Source organism: Populus alba, chromosome 12 (assembly GCF_005239225.2).
Source record: "Populus alba chromosome 12, ASM523922v2, whole genome shotgun sequence".
In the NCBI taxonomy this organism is placed as follows: domain Eukaryota; kingdom Viridiplantae; phylum Streptophyta; class Magnoliopsida; order Malpighiales; family Salicaceae; genus Populus; species Populus alba.
The window spans coordinates 4,333,641-4,353,696 of record NC_133295.1 but is presented as its reverse complement, the minus strand read 5'-3'; the positions used below and the strand labels follow the sequence as shown (position 1 = coordinate 4,353,696).

The window sequence follows — 20,056 nt, the reverse complement described above, 5'->3', positions numbered from 1 at the left end:
CAAGAGACAATACACACACACATGATCACCATAATAAAATTTTACTCAAAAGAGATAAAAATACCATAAATAGAACACAACATATAAAATAATATATTAAAATTCAACAAATAAAAAATATATTAATTGGCAAGAGATTATGCATTACATGATTAGTATAATACAATATGACCAAATATTCAACAAATATTATTACATTATTTTTGATAAATATTATGCCATTTAAGAAATAATCATGCATTATTTAGGACATAGTTGTCATAAAAGCCTATATTCACTCACATAAACAGTTTCATAACAATCCTCAAATACACACATTTATGGTTGCCAAAACAATCTATATTCACACACTTTTGAAATGTCAAAACAACATCCTAATACACACATTTATTGGTTGTCTTAACACTCCACCATTATGCACACTATGCTATTCTAAATAGCCCAAACTCATATGTTTTTATGCTGCAACAACTTTTATTTAAGCATATTTAAGCTGTCATTTCAACAATTTTTAGAAATTAATAAAATATTTAATTAGAATATTCGAATGATATGTAGATTACGAAACATGATAAATCTATTTTATTTAATATATGTGATAAGTCTTAATAAATATATAAATGCTGACTATTATGTTTTATATATTACCAACAACAAATAAAAATACTATAAATAAATTATTAGAGCCATATCTCTACATTCTATATATAAACATATATTTAGGCTTTATTCTTACAATCTTGTTTCATTTCCTCATGTATTATATACTTATTGTAACCATAAATGTAAAAATACATAGAGCAAAAATAATCTATTTTATATGATATCAAAGCCGACTTTTCTATATACTTTTACTTGTTTCTTTTTGTAGCCATCTCCAATACCCATCTCAAGAAGCCATTTCTTTAACATCTTCATCAATTTCAGATATATATTTTTTATATTTTCTTCATTCCATTGATCACCCAGGTGTCATTGTAGTTTCCATTCTTTTTAATGGTGACAAGTATCCTACTTGAAAACAAGCCATGAAAATGACATTGAATGACAAACAAATTGAGTTTTGTTAATGATACCCTCTCCAAACCAACATACTCCATAACAAAAATTCAACTATGGGAATATTATAATGATATAGTCTTGTCATGGATTCTCAACTAAATTGATAAATTCATTGTTACTAGTTTGATATATAATGACTGTCTCCGTGATGTATAGCTCGATCTTGAGGATCGTTTCTCTCAAAAGAACAATCCTAGAATTTTCAAATTGAAGTGTGACATTGCTACTCTCATTCAAGGCTTTATGACCATATTTGCATATTTTACCACACTCAAAGGTCTCGGATGAACTTGCCATGCTTAATCCCACATCAAAATGCACTTGTGGTGTCCTAAAAGAATTAACCTCATATGCAAGACATTGAGCATGTTTTTTACTTTTTGATGGGGTTACATGACTTTTATGCTTCAATTTATAGCTAGATTTTGGTTATGGATCCTTTACCCCCTTGTTACTAAAGTTTATTCGATTTTATATCGAGAGGAGAAGCAACACCTCCTTCATATTTTTAGTGTTCCAACTGAATCTGCTACCATGGTAGTTCCTCGTCCTTTCTCTCATTGTTCTAATAATAAGGGAAGAGGATGTGGTTATCCAAAATGCAACTACTATGATTGTGATGGTCATTGAAAATTCCATTGTTATAAGTTACACGGTTATCCCAAAAACAAGTCTCAATACTGTGAAACATCTAATGGTCAATCTGGTTTATCAATGGCAGTGAACAATCTCACTAGTCCTTCAACCTCTTATGAGATTACTGTTTTTCACCAGTGACCAATGCTATCGACTTTTGGATCTTTTATCACCTTTGAACACTAACTCTGTCAATTTTACTAGTAATCTTACCTTTTGCCATTCTGCTTCTTTCCCTAATCATGAATAAATTATTAATTCTGGTACCTCATATCATATAATTTCAAATCTGTCATTCTTTGATAATGTTCAACTCCTTCGTCGACCATACCCCATTAAACTTTTAAATAGTGATATTGTTTCTATAACTCATACTAGCACACTACATATTTTATGTCCATTATAATGGTAAGTCTATGATTGGAAGAAAACAAAGTAGTATATATAATAACAAGTATAGACATATATGTCATAAACATAATAAAATTAAACACTTTCTCTTAAATGAGATAATTTTAATTGACTATGTGAACAAATGAGAATATTATGAATACATAAACTAAAGGTTTATCAAGAGAGTTTGTGTATAATTTATTAAGAGGAATGAGCTTAAAGTATTTATAGATGAAAGAGTGTAATGATGTTAACCATACATAGTTAACTAGAGATTCTGAAATCTAGGTTTCAATAAAAAACTAAGTCATATAACATTTTTAATAGCACTAAAAAATTATCATTTCTTGTTTATTTCTATAATGAGAAAATGAGTTAGCTGCAGCTTGATAAAAGGTGTGTTGTGCTCTTAATGATTTTTATATCTTGGTATATCAAGTAAAGTATAGCATAATACTCTTAATAAAATATCACTTGTATGAGTGAAAAATGTGATCGTTTCTTTGAGAATTTACAAAAAATATTGAATTCTCTTAAGCACTCATGAAACTAGGAGTTGTTCAGGGCTAAAATGAACACAACCAAGAGAACTAAAGGAAATATCTAGGTAGAGAGCCATGTGAGAACTATTTTCTTAGTTGACATAAAAGGTTGAATAACTTAAGACATCATGTTCACTATTTAGTTAAGTAAATTCAACAGTATTTCATCAAGGTTTAAAACTAAAAGTTACTTATCCTAATGTAGTGATTCACTAAATCATTAACTCTCTACGAATCTTTGAGTCTTTTATACTTGGTAAGACAACTTTCATTAATGTGAATGATTTTGAAAATTTATTTTAAAAAACATGGATAATAGATACATTTGAGGCTAAATTAATTATGAGATCCACTCACTTCTAAAATTAAAGCTTTGTTGAAATTTATTTTTCAACAAAAATTATTTAATATAGAATATTAACATGATTAAAATAAATTATCAATAAATAAAAAATTAATCTCAAAAAAACTCTTGGTTGGTATTTTTTATGAAACCCAAAACACTATATCCCATACTGCAAAAACAAATACTAGATATCTTGTAGTTTATAAAGTGACAAGTTAAAAGAGCCATATATAAACCTAAAAAATATTGTTTGGGTTTAATTCACAAACGCATGCTTGACACAAGCATAAGCATATGCATGGCCACGAGCCTTAAACCCCGAGCCTCGTGCGTGTTCTAAGTTATGGAGCCTATGGCCTAGGCTTGGGTTTGATTTTGATTTTTACTGTTTCAAACTGGATTTTAGTTTATTAAAAGATAATTCTTTGAACAATAAAGAATTTTTTCTCTCAAACCCGAATAAAGAGTTTGAACACTCTTCTTTCTTCTAAATAGTTTATTTTCAAATGATAAACTTCTTGTTTTTAAAGCAAAAAACTATAATTATTACCCTTAATCTAGGATAGTTAAGGCAAAATAATGAGATTTAAATCTGGTAATTACTAATTACCAGAATTAATTATGTATTATTTTTTGTTTAAAAAATGTTGAACATGAGATGTTATGCACGCTTGCAGTAGCTCTCTATTATTTCCCCAGCCTCTTTTGCTCATATCCCTCTGTTCTAAAACTTAAGTTCCGGTTCTTAGAGAGGTTTCTGAGTTTCTCTCTGGTTTTTTTTCCCGTACTTTTAAAGGGAGTGCAGATCTGGCCCAAGTAGCAGTAGAGGTAACAATGGAAGGATAGAGAATTGTTTGGCATCAGTCTTTCAAGTAACGGAGTCCTTTGTTCTGCTGTTTTCCAAGCAAGAGAAAAGTCATGGGATCTGATGCTCCTTTAGAGCTAAATAAAACTAGTGAACATTATCTTAGCAAGTTGAAATATGTCAAGTTCATGATGCAGTTGCCCTTAATCGTAAGTTTCTGTGGTAAGCAATGGTATAGAGTAGAGACTATTCACTTTCCAAGAATCACGGCTAGAAAACATTTTGAACGCCAAGACTTAAAAATGACTTTGTCGGGGGGGATTCAATTTGACTTTTATTGTGGTTCAAATTATATGTTAAAAAGTTTTTTCTGCCATTATTATAGCTCCTTTCTTCATTAGGATTTATGCAATATCAAAAATATGTTTTTAGCTTTTTCAAGAGAAAGGATGGGGGATAAGTGGACGGAAATACAAGGGTTTTCTATGAACATTAAAATATATATTTCTTGTTTCTTTTTATCCATCATTCAAATAATTCCGTGGATATAAAATAGAGAGTTCTAATAGAATTTGCCAGAAATTTGTATCCATCTATAGGAGCATATCAGAGCAAAAAATATGATTTCAAGGCTACTAAACTCGATCCTTTTTATCTTGTGTGCCCTTTGTTCCATCAACTACTTGGAGAACCCCACGGCCTCTGGCTTCACAAATGAAACAGACCGAGAAGCTTTGCTAGCCATGAAACATCTCGTCTTAAGCGATCCTTTCAGAGCTTTGAGCTCATGGAATGCCTCACTGCATTTCTGTACTTGGCACGGTGTTGCATGCGGTTCCAAACATCAAAGAGTGATTGCTCTGAATCTTTCATCACTGCAACTGGCAGGGTTCTTGTCTCCCCACATAGGGAACCTTACCTTCCTCAGGAGAATCGATCTCAGTAAGAACAACTTCCATGGAACAATTCCAGAAGAAGTCGGACAACTGTTTCGCCTACATTACCTCTCTCTCTCAAACAACTCTTTCCAGGATGAACTTCCAGGAAATCTAAGCCACTGTTCAAATTTGAGATTCTTGGGTATGGAGGGAAACAACCTTACAGGGAAAATTCCTAGCGAGCTGGGATCTTTGTCTAATCTAAGAATTCTTGGCCTCCTCAAAAATCATTTGACAGGTTCACTCCCTCGTTCATTTGGGAATCTCTCTAGTCTCATCTCACTTTCTCTGAGAGAGAACAATCTTGAAGGAAGCATACCTATTGAATTTGAACGCCTGTCCAGGTTAGTATATCTTGACTTGTCCTTCAACAATTTGTCAGGTATGATTCCGAAAGAGCTTTACAATATCTCATCCTTAAGCACTGTTGCCATGGTCTCCAACAATTTAAGTGGTCGCCTCCCCCTTGATTTAGGCTTGACACTTCCCAATCTCCAAACTCTGTATCTCGGAATAAACCGGTTCCTCGGACCTGTTCCAGCATCCATAGTTAATTCCTCGGGACTTGAATACCTTGATTTGGCTTCTAATTCCTTTTCAGGGCCAGTGCCAAAGAATTTAGGAAGCCTAAGTTATCTTCAAATCCTGGATTTTGGTTTTAACCAAATTGGTGATAAGAATAACAATGACTTGACTTTTCTCACCTCCTTAACCAACTGCACCTATCTAAACGAGATCTGGCTTTACAAAAATAACCTCGGAGGTTTGTTGCCAAACTCCATAGCAAATCTCTCGACCGATCTCTATTACCTTGTAATGTGGGGCAACTACATAACTGGAACCATTCCTACCGAGATTGGAAATCTTAAAAGCTCGCAGATTCTTGATTTGGCTGACAACATGCTCACAGGAAGATTACCTGAATCTATTGGGAAGCTAGTCATGTTAAAAGAGTTCTACGTTCACTTGAATAAAATCTCGGGGGAAATCCCATCCTCTTTGGGAAACATTTCTGGATTACTTAAACTAGATTTGGGAGTGAATCTTCTCGAGGGAACCATACCTGTTTCTTTGGCTAATTGCACAAGCTTAAATCTTTTGGACATTTCACACAATCACCTTAGCGGGTTCATACCTGAAAAGATCTTCAGTCTTTCTTCCCTCACGCTTGGCCTTCTTTTAGGATCAAATAGATTAAGTGGAAGATTGCCAAGTCAAGTGGTTGACATGAGAAATCTCATCGAATTGGATATTTCAAGAAATAGAATATGTGGAGAGATTCCAAGTACTCTAGAGACTTGTCTCATGTTAGAGACTCTCAGCACGAGTCGTAATTTCCTCAGAGGCACTATTCCTGCCGCTTTCAAGAAACTAAGAGGTATTCAAGTCCTAGACGTTTCCTGCAATAATTTGTCCGGGCAGATCCCGGAGTTTCTTGCTGATTTGCCATTCCTTTCTAATCTAAACTTGTCCTTTAACGAGTTCGATGGCAAGGTGCCAGCTGAAGGAGCTTTCAAGAATGCTAGCCGATTTTCCATTGCTGGAAATAACAAGCTATGTGGAGGAATCAAGGCGATTCAATTGCCTGAATGTCCAAGAACGAAACAACACAAGCGTTTTCCAAAGAGAGTAGTGATCGTTGCAGGCAGCGTTGCTCTCTTCATTACGTTGCTTCTAGCATGTATTTTTGCCGTTAGATACAGGAAACTATCAGCCAATATTTCAGCTTCAACCATGGAGAAGAGGTTCCAGATAGTTTTATTTGCACTGATGGGTGCCAATGTGATTGGTGATTATGGCTCTGTGCTACAAAGGATTCTCGCCTGATGGTCAAACCGTCGCCATAAAGGTGCTCAAACCTGAGCAGCGAGGAGCCAACCGTCTTTTGTGGCTTGTGAAACAGGCGCACAGGCACCGGAGTTAAACACCTTGCTCAACAAAGGCAATGACTTCAAAGCTTTTGCAGTGGAAGTTGGAGAGCTGGTTGCATCCAACAGTGGAGTCACAAAACTCGAGAAGATTGAGTCTACTGCGTAATGTTGATCGACTGTGAATGAACAAATTGTCCATATGTGGCACCAGGTTAAAATAATATTGCGTAATTTGGACACCAGTCCCTCCCTCATGACTACTCTTGAGCATATTCATGAATTCTAATTCCATCCAAGTTTAATTTAAATTGCTCGAACTTCAAAATAATGCTATGATATGCTCTAGTTTCTATCTAACTTCACTGTGTTTTGGTTCCTAACCAAAATATGATTTCAATTAAAATATATTTTGTTAATTCTAAGAGGAAGTGTTGACAGTAAATGTCTTATTTGTATCTTGAATTGCAGAATATGGTATGGGTGGACAGGTTTCAATAAGTGGTGATGTGTATAGCTATGGCATCCTCCTTCTGGAGATGTTTACAGGAAAAAGACCCACCGACAGCAAGTTCACGGGCAACAATAGCCTCCATAATTTCGTTAGCCGAGTATCGGAGATCATCGAAAAATTGATACGTTAGTCCAAGTAGCAGTAGGGACAAGATAGAGGGCTGTTTGATATCAATCTTACAAATTGGAGTCCTATGTTCTGTTGAGCTTCCAAGTGAACGAATGGTCATAGCAGAAGTTCTCTCTGAACTTGATAAAATTAGGAAAATTCTCTGCAGCAAGTAGAGAGATCCCAAGCCATGACTCCGATTGCTCTTGCAATTTTCTGTTGTGATGCATGACATGGATTTATTCTGAACTTAATTCCCTAGCTTTACTACTTGTATGTGGGTGCTGTACTGCTATTATATGTCATGTTTTAGAGACTGATCTCTGGAAATCATGAGTGAGGAGCCGACATGTAAATTTCTCCGTAGACTGGTGCATCAAAATACAAGAGTTATATGATCAAGCCTTATCAATTGCCTATGATTTGTCTTGTTGATTCATTTAGCACACCAGCAGAGGAATTCCATCGTTTTGATCTGCAGCTTAATTCATCATGGAGTTCATCCTCATCTTCCAAGCTTGTTTCTTCGTTGAAGCTCATCCATCACCAGATGTGCAACTGATTTGTAACCCATCTCTCGAGCTTTTATGTCATTCGTATGAAAGGAAACCAATACCATATCATCAATCAACTATATTAGCTCGTTAACAGAAAAGGAATTGATAGTAATTATATTCATATGCAAATGAAAATATAAATGCCAGAAGATAAACCTTTGAAAATTGCTAGCCCAGTTGGAGCCATCTTTCGCTTGCGTAAGCACAACGAACTATCCACGAATAAAAGATTAAAAATGAGAAACGAAAACATTACTTGGTAATTCTGCAATAGCAAATACATTTAATCATAGCTCTAAATTAAAAATGAAAACATAATCATTCGTACCTGTTACAAATCCAATAAGGATTAGTTCCTCTTTCTTCTACGCAATGAGGGCACATCCACTTCTTATTTTCTCTCACCGCCTCTATGTCTACCAAAACATCATCACAGTAGGGTTAGATGATTCCATTATTTTTGTTGACACAAACATTTTGCATATCATCCTCCTATATGAACATTTTTGTAGTCTTAGGAGCTTTAAAGACCATAACAAGGTTTTTAAGGCTGCCAACACTAACAGGACTAAATGGTTTTGTACCAGCTGGTTCTTTTTTGGTGGAAGGACTCACCTTCACCATACCTGACCTCTAGACAACCTCGACAGAAAACACCAGTTGGAGAATGACAAAATGAACAGTCTGTTTTTCCTGCTTGGAACATAAGAATTTAAAAAGTACAGATCATTATGGATTATAGAGACTGGTTCATTTATAACTGACCTATGCAAGGATAAACATCAAAATACACAAAGCATTCTAAAGCTACCTATGCATGGTTCATCAGGATCAAGGTTACTGCAGCGCTTGCAATCTTCTTCGCTACACAATGTCTTTTGCCTGCATTTGTGTGTAGATTCACATTAAAATAACCATCCTGCTCTATTTTGACTAGACTTGCCAGGTTGAACGGTTAGCCAAAACTAGTTAAAGCATAGAAAGGTCTAAAACATGCTGAATTCTAAGACAGTGCTAGTTAGAAAATTAGTAACTTTTGCCTGCATTTGTGTGTAGATTCACATTAAAATAACCATCCTGCTCTATTTTGACTAGACTTGCCAGGTTGAACGGTTAGCCAAAACTAGTTAAAGCATAGAAAGGTCTAAAACATGCTGAATTCTAAGACAGTGCTAGTTAGAAAATTAGTAACGTGTACAATGTTCACGTATTCCAGTGTGATGTCACATCGTATAAAAAATTCCTTGTGACTTTCCAGGCCACGAAGCGCAAAGGTTCCCTTTTTAACTAGTTGCCCACTTGTTTTCGAGATTCAAATGGTTATGTGGCTTCATAATGGATTGTTCTTGAGGTTCAAATGATCGATTTTGTTTACTTAAAAAGTGCCAGAACAATTATTTATGCAAAAGACCGTAAGAAAAATATATGCAACTGAGGAAGTCACATAACCATTTGAATACTTGGTCCACCACTCATCAAATATCCTAGTCTTTTTCACTTCATTTTTTTTTCTCCGACTAAATAGAATAGTTTTTATCCTTAGAAATAGCATCACTTAATTGATTTAACCAAGTGAGAGCTTTTTGGGTCGGAAATACCTAAATAATGAATGCCTTTTGGATTATACCAAAACCATGAATTTGGTGCTTTCAAAATTTCAATTGCAATTATACATGCAGTATAGAATGGTAGTGAAATGGGACTTAGGACGCTTATATTATGGAACATTACTTGTAACTGAGTGTGCTCTTTCTATATGGTTCATTCTTTGCCATTCTTAAATAGCTATGATATAATTATGTAAAATACACTAAAATTTGAGGGTGAAAACGCACCAAATAGATGCCTCTTGTAGAATTTGAAGATCTTTCAACCCTAAGCGCTCTACAATCGCACTTCTAATCACAAAAACAAACAGAGATATTTATTTCAATCATCTTATATAACCCATTTCCAAGAATTTCCATGTCCCTCATTAAAATAATTATCATAACAATTCAAATGAGCAAATAACAAAAACAAAACTTTAGCAGGATGGATTTTGTACCTGCAAAAATGGCAGCAAATCCCAAAAACCGAGTTATAGATCGTGCCTCTACCCTTACTACTACATCGCCTAGCAGAAGCCTCCGGCGAAAGTTGAATCTGCATCACACCCTTTACCTTCACTAACGGAGCATTTGCAGGCCTTTTCTCATTAACCTCCACTTTTCTCCTCACAACTAACACAAAAGGAACACACACAAAAAACCCGCGTCAAATCCAACAACCCATTATTTTAATTTTGAAAAAATCACTCAGGAAAAAAAAAAAAAACAAAAACAGGATACCTGCTTTGACGGGTTCGGTGGAAATTTCTTTCAAACGATTAGACCGACGCAAAGAAAGATTGTTACTGTACTGTGTTGATGATTCGACGGAGCTGATCCTCTTCAATCGATCAGATCGTCGCAAGATTGCGGTCTCGTAAACTCTTTTAGTCCATTTCCTTCTCTCGCATTTCGGAGAAGAAGAATTTAAGGATCGAAGATCAGAGAGTGTTTTGTGTATTCCAAGCGATTCCAATCGAGCCTACAATTATTAATAATAGCAGTTCAGTTAAATCATTGGTTCTTACAAGAAATCAAAGAAACGAAGCAAAAATCCTGAGAGCATTACCTGGTTCTCTAAGATGCGTGCGTTTCTTAGATCTTCATAGTCGGATTTGCATTTAAGCTTCCCCATTTTTTAGAAAATTCAAGATTTCTTTCTGGTTTGAGGGGGGGAGAGAGAGAGGGAGGGGTTTCTTTGAAGTCCTCGTTTCTAACGGTCAAGAGATATTTGAGTGTTCAAATTTTGAATTTCTATCCAGATTTATCTGGCCCCGGTAATTAAAAGGGCTTAGGTTGAATATTTTTAAGCCCATTTCTAATCATTATAATTACCGATCAGCTTGGGTGACAAAACTAAATTGTTTTGTTCCGGTTTACGTCGTACCGATTGTGGATCATATAATAATAATTTTTAAAGTATTTTTTATTTAAAAATATATTAAAATAATATTTTTATTTATTTTTTAAAAGTTATTTTTAATATCAGAGAATTAAAATCATTCAAATATATATAAAAATTATTTTAAATAAAAAAACCAAATTTTAAAAAACATTGTTTGGAATCCAATCCCAAACAGTTCCTCAAACACTAATTTTTTTAAAAAATACATCTAAATCATTAAATCAACTTATAAGTCATCCACTTTATTTGAGTTATTGATTATTTAGGAATGCGGTAATTTCTATTTTTTAATGTGTTGAAAGTGTGGTAGTTTATATTTGTTAGTGTATTTTTAAAATGCGTTTTACTTTTTTAAAAAAATAATTTAATGATTTTTTTATGATTTTTAATATATTGATATCAAAAATAAAAAAAATATCATTTTGATACATTTATAGAAAAACACTTTTAAAAAATATCATACATCATAATATTAAAAAGGTATTATTTTGTTTTTTTATAAAAAAAAACTCCTTCATTTTAATTTGATCGCATTTTGTCAATTTTATCAGATCAATATTTGATTTAATTTAACTAGAAATTTATCTGAAGTTAAGTTATGTTTCTTAAATTTTTCAATCAAGCCCACCAAAACATTTCAAGTTTAACAGCTATAATTCAATTAAGTACGGGTAATAAATCACTCATTGAAACAAGTTGGTATATTTGTAAAACAAATACTGTAAACTTTATTGAATTCAAATTCAAAATAATAATAGGGAGGAAAAATACAATTTTATATATATATATATATATATATATAAACTATTAAGCCCACCTATTTATTTGGGGCTTAATTCTTCGGTTCTTTTCTCTCTCTTTTTTTCATTTGGATAGAGATTTTGCTTACAATATTCCAAATAGCATTAAGGATTCTGCTATTTTTTCTTTTTTTTTTCTGGAATTTATTTCCTTGTGACCAAGGTTGTTAAAATCACGATTTTAACACGGCACGGAAAGCCGTTCACAAACTCGGATCGTAAAATCGTAAAATCGTAAGGAATTTTAAAATACATTAAAAAAAAAATTCATGCTTCAAATAAAAATTCATACATAGTTCAAGCACTTTAAAAAACATATTTCAAATAAAAATTCATATATATTTTAAGCCTTCAAATAAAAATTCATATAGTAAAGTAGAACTATGTATTATTTATTTAAAAATAGCTCAACCAACAGTAGAGTCCTCTTTCTCTTGAGATATCTCGAGCCTCTTTTTTTTTAATAAATAAAAAAAACAATATTTACTTAATCTCTACTTTCAATAGCGAGTTAGCAAATTAATGTCCGGTTATTAGCATGCTTGCATACTAGAGACAGGATTTAACCCAGCTTTTTTAAAAAGGGAATTCAGTCACCCATGACCCACCAATCTACTTGCGTGACGATGTTTAAACTTTAAACTATAGAACACAAATAGACAACCTTAGCCACTTGTAAGTAAATCCAATAGGCATCTGACAGCTGGACAGGACAGGAGAGGGGATTTTGTTTCAGGGTCTCATTCTGTTAAAATCGCAAAATTGGTCCTGAAATCATGATTTTACGCGATTTCATCCAATTTTTGCGATTTCACTCGATTTCAACCCGATTTTACCTATTTTTTATTTTTCCAAGCGATTCAACCCGTAATGCATGTTTTCACTCGTAAAATCGTACGATTTTACAAGTCAAAACGCGATTTTAACAATCATGCTTGTGACTATAATTTAATAATTTTCTTTGTAGATACCATTGCCTCGTTATTCTGAAGATATAGTGCCGAACATATGCCCAGAGACACCAACCTCCAAGATTTTATCTAAATTATTAAATCCAGCTTGATTCAATAAGTTAATTAAGCTAAATAAGGTATCATTTCAATTTGTTTTGTAAGAAACACATGATTAGATCAATTTAAAAAAAAAAAAAAAAAAAACTAAAACTATATGATTTTGAACAAAATAAATACCTTAGATCGATCCAGTGACCTATAATTATTAAAACTAGCTCCATTCAATAAATCGATTATGCTAGATTGAATTTTATTTTAAATTGTTTTGTAAAAAACACATGATTAGATCAACTTAAAAAAATAAAAATAAAAACTATATGGTTTTGAACAACATGAATATCTTAGATTGATCAATAACCCGGAATGATCCAATGACCATGATTTTTAAACCGGGTCAAACCCATATCCATGGATATTACAAGCATGTGTATTCTTTCTAATGCAACTTGTGGTCTATCATTATCAGCTTTCCTGGCGCTCTTCAATATCGCATTGCCAGTTTCAATCTAACCATAACGACTCCATCGATTTTCTCCATCGGAAAGGGAAAGAAATCTACCACCACCACTAATCTTTGCCGAGCTGATCAAGTCATAGTTACTCCGTCAACGTGGTCCGTCCATCAATTACAGAACTACCCTACCACTACTTGTTATCAGGCCAAAATGTATTCTTTGCCTAAAAAGTAGTTTTAGCAACAAGACATGTTCCTCATTACAGGTGGAGCAGGGCTTGTTGACCGTCTCTAAAGCCTTTAAGCCTTTTTACCTGCCTTTCCAGCCTTCTGGGACCAAAGATGTTTCATGGTTTCTTAGAGATGGAGTCCGGAAGGAAATTGCAGTGCCTCTGTGAACAGAAACTGAAGATTTTGAAGCCACGAAAATGGTATGGATCATGACTTTTTATCCCCGTGGTGTCGATATCCCAATTGTAATCAACCCTAGCCCAGCCATGTTCATCTGTCATTTGAGACTGGTATTCATAGGCCTTATCAACACTAGCTGATCACAGAGGAAGAGCAACAAAACGACACTGCTACAACAGCCTACAGCATAGTTGAAAACAAAGTCCTCTGTAGTGTTGTCTTGTATAATTGGAAGCAGTCACCGAACTATATGGTATTCCCTGAAAATGAAATTGTTTGCAAGATTTGCAAAAGCAGCATACAATTATCATGCAGAGAGCCAGTGAAAGTCTTTTGCTTCTTTTGCCTCAGTAATGTTGATATTAGATTTTGTGTATATCTAATCACCGGAGAGAAATGACTTGATCTGTTAGGGATCCGGTTGGTTTGTGTTGTTTATGAGGTCTTCTGTGGTACTGGATGGACGTGTCTCTTGTTGTGCTCTTCTTTTGGTAAATTTGTCTGGGAACGGATCTGCCAAAGCATTGTTATAAAGAATTCAAGCAAAATCAATCCACAAGTCTCTGCATCACCTGCCTGCATTATTTTTTTTTTTTCCATGAACTGCTACAGACCAAGTCGCCAAACCATCTCCATCACCAAGGGCAGCATTGGCCAGCAGAAACAGGCATTTCGCTTGTAAAGAACTCAAAAGCCCTTCTTTTGGCTTTGGCCTGCAGAAGCAGGCATTCTGTGTTTAAAGAACTCAAAAGCTCTTCTTTTGGGGCCTGCAGAAGCAGGCATCTTGTGTTTTAAAGAATTCACAAGCTCTCCTGTCATTTTTAGCAGAGACGTCTTTGGGATGCTTGGTTGGTAATAGATACGTAAATTTTAATTATCTCCGAAAATTTGGAACAAGAGTACGTGGTAAAGAATCGAGCTTATTGCTTGAAAGAATCAATGAATCAAAATTTGTACACCAGCTAATAAAGACGACCACCATTTGCACTTCATCTACAAGATGCTAAGTAACCTATTCTAGGTTGAAAACCCTATGGCCGTTGACAAATGTTCAATTTACAAGCAGTTGCTGCATTTGTTCCAGGTTTCCTAACTTTGTGCTTGGAGATTTCGACTTTGTTAATAATTCTTCTAAAGCTTCTCGCATCCACCAATTATGGCAAACTTCTCTAGCTTCATTGATAGAAACCTGAAAGAAAAGAGCAGATACATTGCTAGATCAGATCCCATCCTCTTAAACAATTGCATAAAAACTATCGATCAACACCATGACAGCATACGTTAACACATACCCATCTTCGTTTTCGGATATTTTTCTCCGGCCAACAGTCTAATTCTTTTTGAACAAGCAGAGGAAACATGTAGCTCTCATGCATTATGCAACTCCTTTTACTCTTGTAATGCCATGGGCCTAATTTCTCCTGCAGAAGGCAATATTAAAAAAAAAATCAATTACATTTCATAAGAAGGCATCGACTGAAACAATGAGAAACTTTGATGTAATGATGGATTGCATGTACTAACCTGAACAACACCAATAACTCCTGCTTCCTCCTCCGTCTCTCGCTTCGCTGCCTCTTCCATACATTCATCATTTTCCCATCCTCCCTGTTCAATATAGAGCAGACTATTGGTTAAGAGAAAAAGGAAATGACTAAACACAGTTATCTTAAGAACCAAATGATGATAACGAGCCTGTTGGTGTAAGCAACATAGTATTATTAGTACCTTTGGGAACAACATTCCTTGACCATTTTGTGCACTAATGACAAGGACTTCTAATTCTTCAACTGAAGTTGGTTCCTGTGATTTCTTGTATCTATATGGAATGCACCTACATAATTTTAAAAGCAAATTAACGAAAGAGGATCAGATCATAATTTGACCAATTAAAAGTGAAAGAATATCTCTTTCTTCAACAAAATAAAATTCAAATGCAAAAGAACGATTAAAAAAGATAAATCCAAGCCAAAATCGATATCCTAAAAGTCCAAAACATCAAAACCATGAAGGCAACAGATCAAAACTATATTTAAATATTATAAAAAAAATCAAGTTCAACAAATTTAACTCGAGATTGTAGAGAGTTTCCAAATGTTTTAGCAAAGATCAAGCAAACATATTTAATTAAGGAATTACCAAAAACCATAAGATATGAAAGAAAGGAAGGAAAAACGAGAACTCACCCTACAACAAGGCGATAGCCTTTCTCATAACGTTGAAGATGTCTGCCAGTACGAGAAACTAAATTGACCATATTCTCAATTTGCACAGGCAAACACTTTGATGGGATTTTAATAAGAAATGGGAAAAGAAAGTTGAGGAGATTTGTTAAGTTTGTGAGATAGAAAGAAAAACACCTCATGTTGATGCCACACAAGAGACTCAATACCAGATTTCTGGTGAAGGTTTGATTTGTTTGACAGCAACCTTAAATTATACAACCCTAAATTTGCTCTTCTTTTTCTTTCTTTCTTGAAAACTAAACACGGGTTCTCTCAAAAGGGATTTTGCTGTACTCGGAGAAGAGATTGTTCTGGTAGGAAACGGAGAGCATTTGCAGCTACAACGATACCGCGAACAAAAAGTTCAGACAAAAGTATGTGGATAAGAAATAGGGAGGTTATTTGATGCCATTAAATAGAGATTTTGCAGTTCGGAGAAGGAGGGAGGGACAGGGAGGAAACTGCTGTATGGCTTTTGTCTTGATAAGTGGACAGACGCGCACTTTGTGATGGTGAGCATAACTCGATTCGAAAGTGAAATATTCAATAAGAACACTCCATTTTATTTAGCATGAGGATTATTTTGTTAATTATTAATTCTTTGACTGACTTTCTTTTGTGCTCGCGTTGCTTATTTCTTGGATCGCTTGTTTAGGGACTGCAATTGTGACAGCCTCTTCATGGATTGACGGGGTCAGACAGCGGTTTTCGTCTGCAAGAGTCAAAGATAGAAAAAATAAATCATCTAGTAGATGGTTAATAATAAAAATTTAAATTAAAAAATTTAATTTTTATATAAATTTATATTCGAGTCATATAATTACTAATATAATAGTCACTGGATATTTTTATGATCATTAACTTTAACGTTTATAAAATTAATCAAGATATATGCAAACTAACCCGGACATACATGTTAATAAAAAAAAAAACTTGATTTTTTCAAATAAAGAGATAGAAGTGTTGTCTTTTAATCCCATCAATATTTATCCAAATTTATATTATTGGCATAAAAAAAATGACTGATATAAGATATAAGATATTTAATACTATCTATTCTAATTAATTAAAGTTGGATAATTTAGATATTATAAATAATAATGGATAAAACAACTTAAAAAACATATATATCATAAGAGTTTAATGACAAGCCGGATTTTTGGAACTCCATCAACTAAACCCAATCTGTATATCCTATATAGCCCCTAACAATGTAGATATTAAAAATTAATTTGTTGGCTTAATTTATTAAGCTTAAATCTTAGTTCTAATTAATCACAACTCGTAAAAATTAGTAATACAACACCAACCCGTGAATTATGAAATTTTCATAAAAGATTTAGCTCAATATAGCCAACTTACTCAGGTCTAAAATATTTAAATGAATCACGTGTAGAATTTATAAAACAATAAGAATTAAATTGGATACAATTATACATCCAAACTCAACCCTAACTATATACATAAACACCCTTAATTTATATATGGATAAATAATTTATAATTTCTCAATGTATATCCAAAAAGTTTGTATATTATTTGTCTAAGATGATCTTGATTAACTTTGTTTGATAAATGTAAAATATTTTATTTTTCATGACAATGCATTTGATAAAAATTAATTATAAGAAAAATCTATGTGCACCTTCTATCTCTCCTAACCTCCATTACCATTAATAATAAATAATAAAATAATTATAAGAGATAAATTAACTGGTCAAGTCTTAAAAATACAATAACCTCTTTTTTTTACAAGAAAAAAACAATATAAAAAAAAATTAAATCTCAGTTACCTTTTAGTAATAGCAATTAATATCTTACACATGATATATGTAGCATTAATGGTCATGTAAGAATAATTTTTTATTTTTTTTTCTTAGTAAGCATTTACCAAAATTTTGGTTGTTCAGAAAATCAAGATCTATGTATCAAAAACATGGTTGACATTTAATTCAACAAAGTTCTAATCTGAATGTGGGTTTTGACCTCCCCATTTACGCAGAAACAATTGTCGTTTGACTCAATGTTCAAAAGACACGTGATTATTTCTCGTGTGACTAGAAGGACGTGTCAAAACTAGAAACGGTCTCACAAGGAATACAATGTGTTTGCCCTCACAAATTCACATACATTACACTTCGTCAAGCAATTATCTAACTTAACATCACGCGCCCGATGCGCGTCGGTAATGCCTTTTTGCTACCACGATATTTCGCAGTTTTTAATTACTTTCCTTCGTTACATAAATTGAATAATTGCGTGGACTTATCTATAGGACCGCGTCCGCTTAAATTTATTCAGAGAGTTAATTATAACTTAGTCGGTGTAGTTTAATAAAACTACTAAACCAGTCCTCATTAATTTCAAATATTATTATTTGATCCTACATTCTTAAATCCATTAAAAAACACAACCCTGCAAATTCCATATTCCTTTTTTTTTTTTTTTCAAAAATATAAAAAGAAAAGACAATTAGGATTAGGAGAGGTCTCAAGATTTCGATACCTGAGAATATGTTCTCGGAACAACTTGCGATATTAAAAAATGCTTGGAATGATGACAATCATTACTTTTAAAAATATTTTTATTTAAAAATATATTAAAATAAATTTTTTTATTTTTAAAATTTATTTGTAATATTAACACATTAAAAAACATAAAAAAAAATTCAAAACAAGAAAAATATTCTCAAAATTTTTTAAAACAACCCCAACCTAAACCCCCTAAATTAAGTATAAATCAACTTTAATAAGTATACTGCTTCAGACAGTCACACTTAATAAATAAATAAACAAGTATGGTCAACTTCAGTCAAGGGATTAATTAACTATCTTGATACTATAAGTACTGATTTAATTTTGAGAAACTCAAGGACTGAGATGTGAAGTATTTATTCAAATGCATGCGTGGCACTTGGTTCTAAAAACGGCGGCACATATAATAGGTATCGAAGCGAGACCCAAACAACACGGCTTTAAATAGCCTCTTTTTTTTTCTTTTCTTTTTTCGTTTTATGGTAAGGGTAATAATTACTTGGGGGCACTTTTTGTCGTTACTTCAAAGCGTGAGAAACGAGGATTGCGCCCTTTTTTCACTTAACGTTTTTTATAAGTCAACAGGGAGTTTTTTTTTTTATTTTTTAATACAGTGAAAAAAGCAGATAAAATAATACAATTTAAAAAATAATTGAGAAATTAGCATATTCATGTAATACTTATTATATGTTATTATAATTATGAATAGATTTATAATTAGTTTAATTTTTAATAAAATATTATATTATTTTAATTATCAGTATACATTTATTATTTGCAATTGAATATATTATTATATATTATTTATGTGAATTATGTTTTAATGATGAAGAGCTGATTATTTGTGATTGTATAAATTATTATTTTTTAACAGGAAATTACTAACAAAACGTTCTGTTTCTAGAAGCCTATATTAAAACAGTTACATATATCATCTATAAAATACAAGTTGCAAATATCAATTATAGCTCGTGTAATTTTTTAAATTACTAATTATTTTTCCACTTATATTATATTACGTAATTAAAATTTTAAAATAAACTATCTTACCAAAACACTAACAAAAAGGTATTGCCGAACGGAATCCCAATGATTTTGTCTTTGTTGCCGTCAAGTTAGGCTATAATTATGGGGAAACTAATCAATTGATATGAGGCTATAAACTGGTAAGGGATACTCCAAATGGAAACTCAAAAGTAAAACGACTAAAAAAAAAAAAAAAGTTTTTATTTTTTATTTTTTATTTTAATAGCTTTAAGAGAAGAGATATATAAAAAAAGTGTCAAAATAATACTTTTTTATTAGTTAAGTGACACTCGATATACATGGATTTACCTTTTATTTTCTTAAAAAAATTGGATACTAACACTAACGGGATCCATGTTTAATTTGGGTCTTGCACAACCAATAACCTAAAGTTATTTTGAGTTATGCAGCTATAAGATCCAAGGATAGTTAGGTTTTGGCACAGCTCAAGCACCATGTATGCGCTGGGATCTGCCCAGCACACAACTGTCAGCCTAAGCACCACTTGTGCGATTGGTCAGCTAACACACAGGTAGGTAGCCAAAGCGTCACATGTCCTCACATGGTTTCTCTTCGATAGTGATAACAATTTTTTAAAATTTATTAATGATGATGATGATGATGATAATGATAATTTTTAATTTTACCTTTCAAATCAAATATATGGTTGTTTTTCAATATTAATAATGTTTTTTTTTCTAATTTAGTAATTATTTTATTAATAACATTCATTGTTATAAAAATAATAATATTTATAACAAAAAGATAATATTTTTAATATTAGTACTTTTGGTTATAGTAAAAATAATAATATTCATAACACAACTAAAA

General features: G+C 32.8%; 3 protein-coding genes across 5 annotated transcripts; 1 reads left to right on the top strand and 2 right to left on the bottom strand.

Annotated features, from left to right (window-relative positions):
* The first annotated feature begins 4,404 nt into the window (after positions 1-4,404).
* LOC118044255 (LRR receptor-like serine/threonine-protein kinase EFR) lies at positions 4,405-6,759 on the top strand. Its single transcript, XM_035052483.2, has 2 exons — positions 4,405-6,511; positions 6,626-6,759. Exons 1-2 carry the CDS (start codon positions 4,405-4,407, stop codon positions 6,757-6,759), a joined length of 2,241 nt encoding a protein of 746 aa, XP_034908374.1.
* Positions 6,760-7,545: 786 nt separating this feature from the next.
* On the bottom strand, positions 7,546-10,587 carry LOC118044295 (uncharacterized). Of its 3 annotated transcripts, none has more exons than XM_035052536.2 (9): positions 10,428-10,587; positions 10,100-10,340; positions 9,817-9,991; positions 9,605-9,667; positions 8,581-8,651; positions 8,385-8,462; positions 8,098-8,185; positions 7,926-7,981; positions 7,546-7,794 (listed from the first exon to the last, which is right to left on the bottom strand). In XM_035052536.2, the coding sequence occupies exons 1-9, from the start codon at positions 10,491-10,493 to the stop codon at positions 7,718-7,720; spliced, it is 915 nt and encodes a 304-aa protein (XP_034908427.1). In that variant the 5' UTR covers positions 10,494-10,587; the 3' UTR covers positions 7,546-7,717. The 3 variants fall into 3 exon arrangements, with proteins under 3 accessions (XP_034908427.1, XP_073259638.1, XP_034908428.1); XM_073403537.1 differs by having other exon boundaries at positions 9,605-9,664; XM_035052537.2 differs by lacking the exon at positions 9,605-9,667.
* Positions 10,588-14,345: 3,758 nt separating this feature from the next.
* On the bottom strand, positions 14,346-16,168 carry LOC118044296 (nudix hydrolase 4). The gene is made up of 5 exons (XM_035052540.2): positions 15,628-16,168; positions 15,170-15,275; positions 14,966-15,049; positions 14,734-14,862; positions 14,346-14,630 (listed from the first exon to the last, which is right to left on the bottom strand). Exons 1-5 carry the CDS (start codon positions 15,804-15,806, stop codon positions 14,493-14,495), a joined length of 636 nt encoding a protein of 211 aa, XP_034908431.1. The 5' UTR covers positions 15,807-16,168; the 3' UTR covers positions 14,346-14,492.
* Between the last annotated feature and the right edge of the window lie 3,888 nt (positions 16,169-20,056).

Bases quoted from the DNA above. Each gene is read 5' to 3' on its own strand.
- LOC118044255 (XM_035052483.2), top strand. From the start codon at position 4,405: ATGATTTCAAGGCTACTAAACTCGATCCTTTTTATCTTGTGTGCCCTT. The intron at 6,512-6,625 runs GTGATTATGGCT...CTTGTGAAACAG, and splicing joins GATGGGTGCCAATGTGATTG to GCGCACAGGCACCGGAGTTA.
- LOC118044295 (XM_035052536.2), bottom strand. From the start codon at position 10,493: ATGGGGAAGCTTAAATGCAAATCCGACTATGAAGATCTAAGAAACGCA. The intron at 8,463-8,580 runs GTAGCTTTAGAA...TGTTCCAAGCAG, and splicing joins TCCTGATGAACCATGCATAG to GAAAAACAGACTGTTCATTT. The intron at 8,186-8,384 runs GTGAGTCCTTCC...ATGTTTTGGTAG, and splicing joins AGAGGTCAGGTATGGTGAAG to ACATAGAGGCGGTGAGAGAA.
- LOC118044296 (XM_035052540.2), bottom strand. From the start codon at position 15,806: ATGAGGTGTTTTTCTTTCTATCTCACAAACTTAACAAATCTCCTCAAC. The intron at 14,863-14,965 runs GTTAGTACATGC...TGCCTTCTGCAG, and splicing joins GAGTTATTGGTGTTGTTCAG to GAGAAATTAGGCCCATGGCA. The intron at 14,631-14,733 runs GTATGTGTTAAC...CTTTTCTTTCAG, and splicing joins ATATCCGAAAACGAAGATGG to GTTTCTATCAATGAAGCTAG.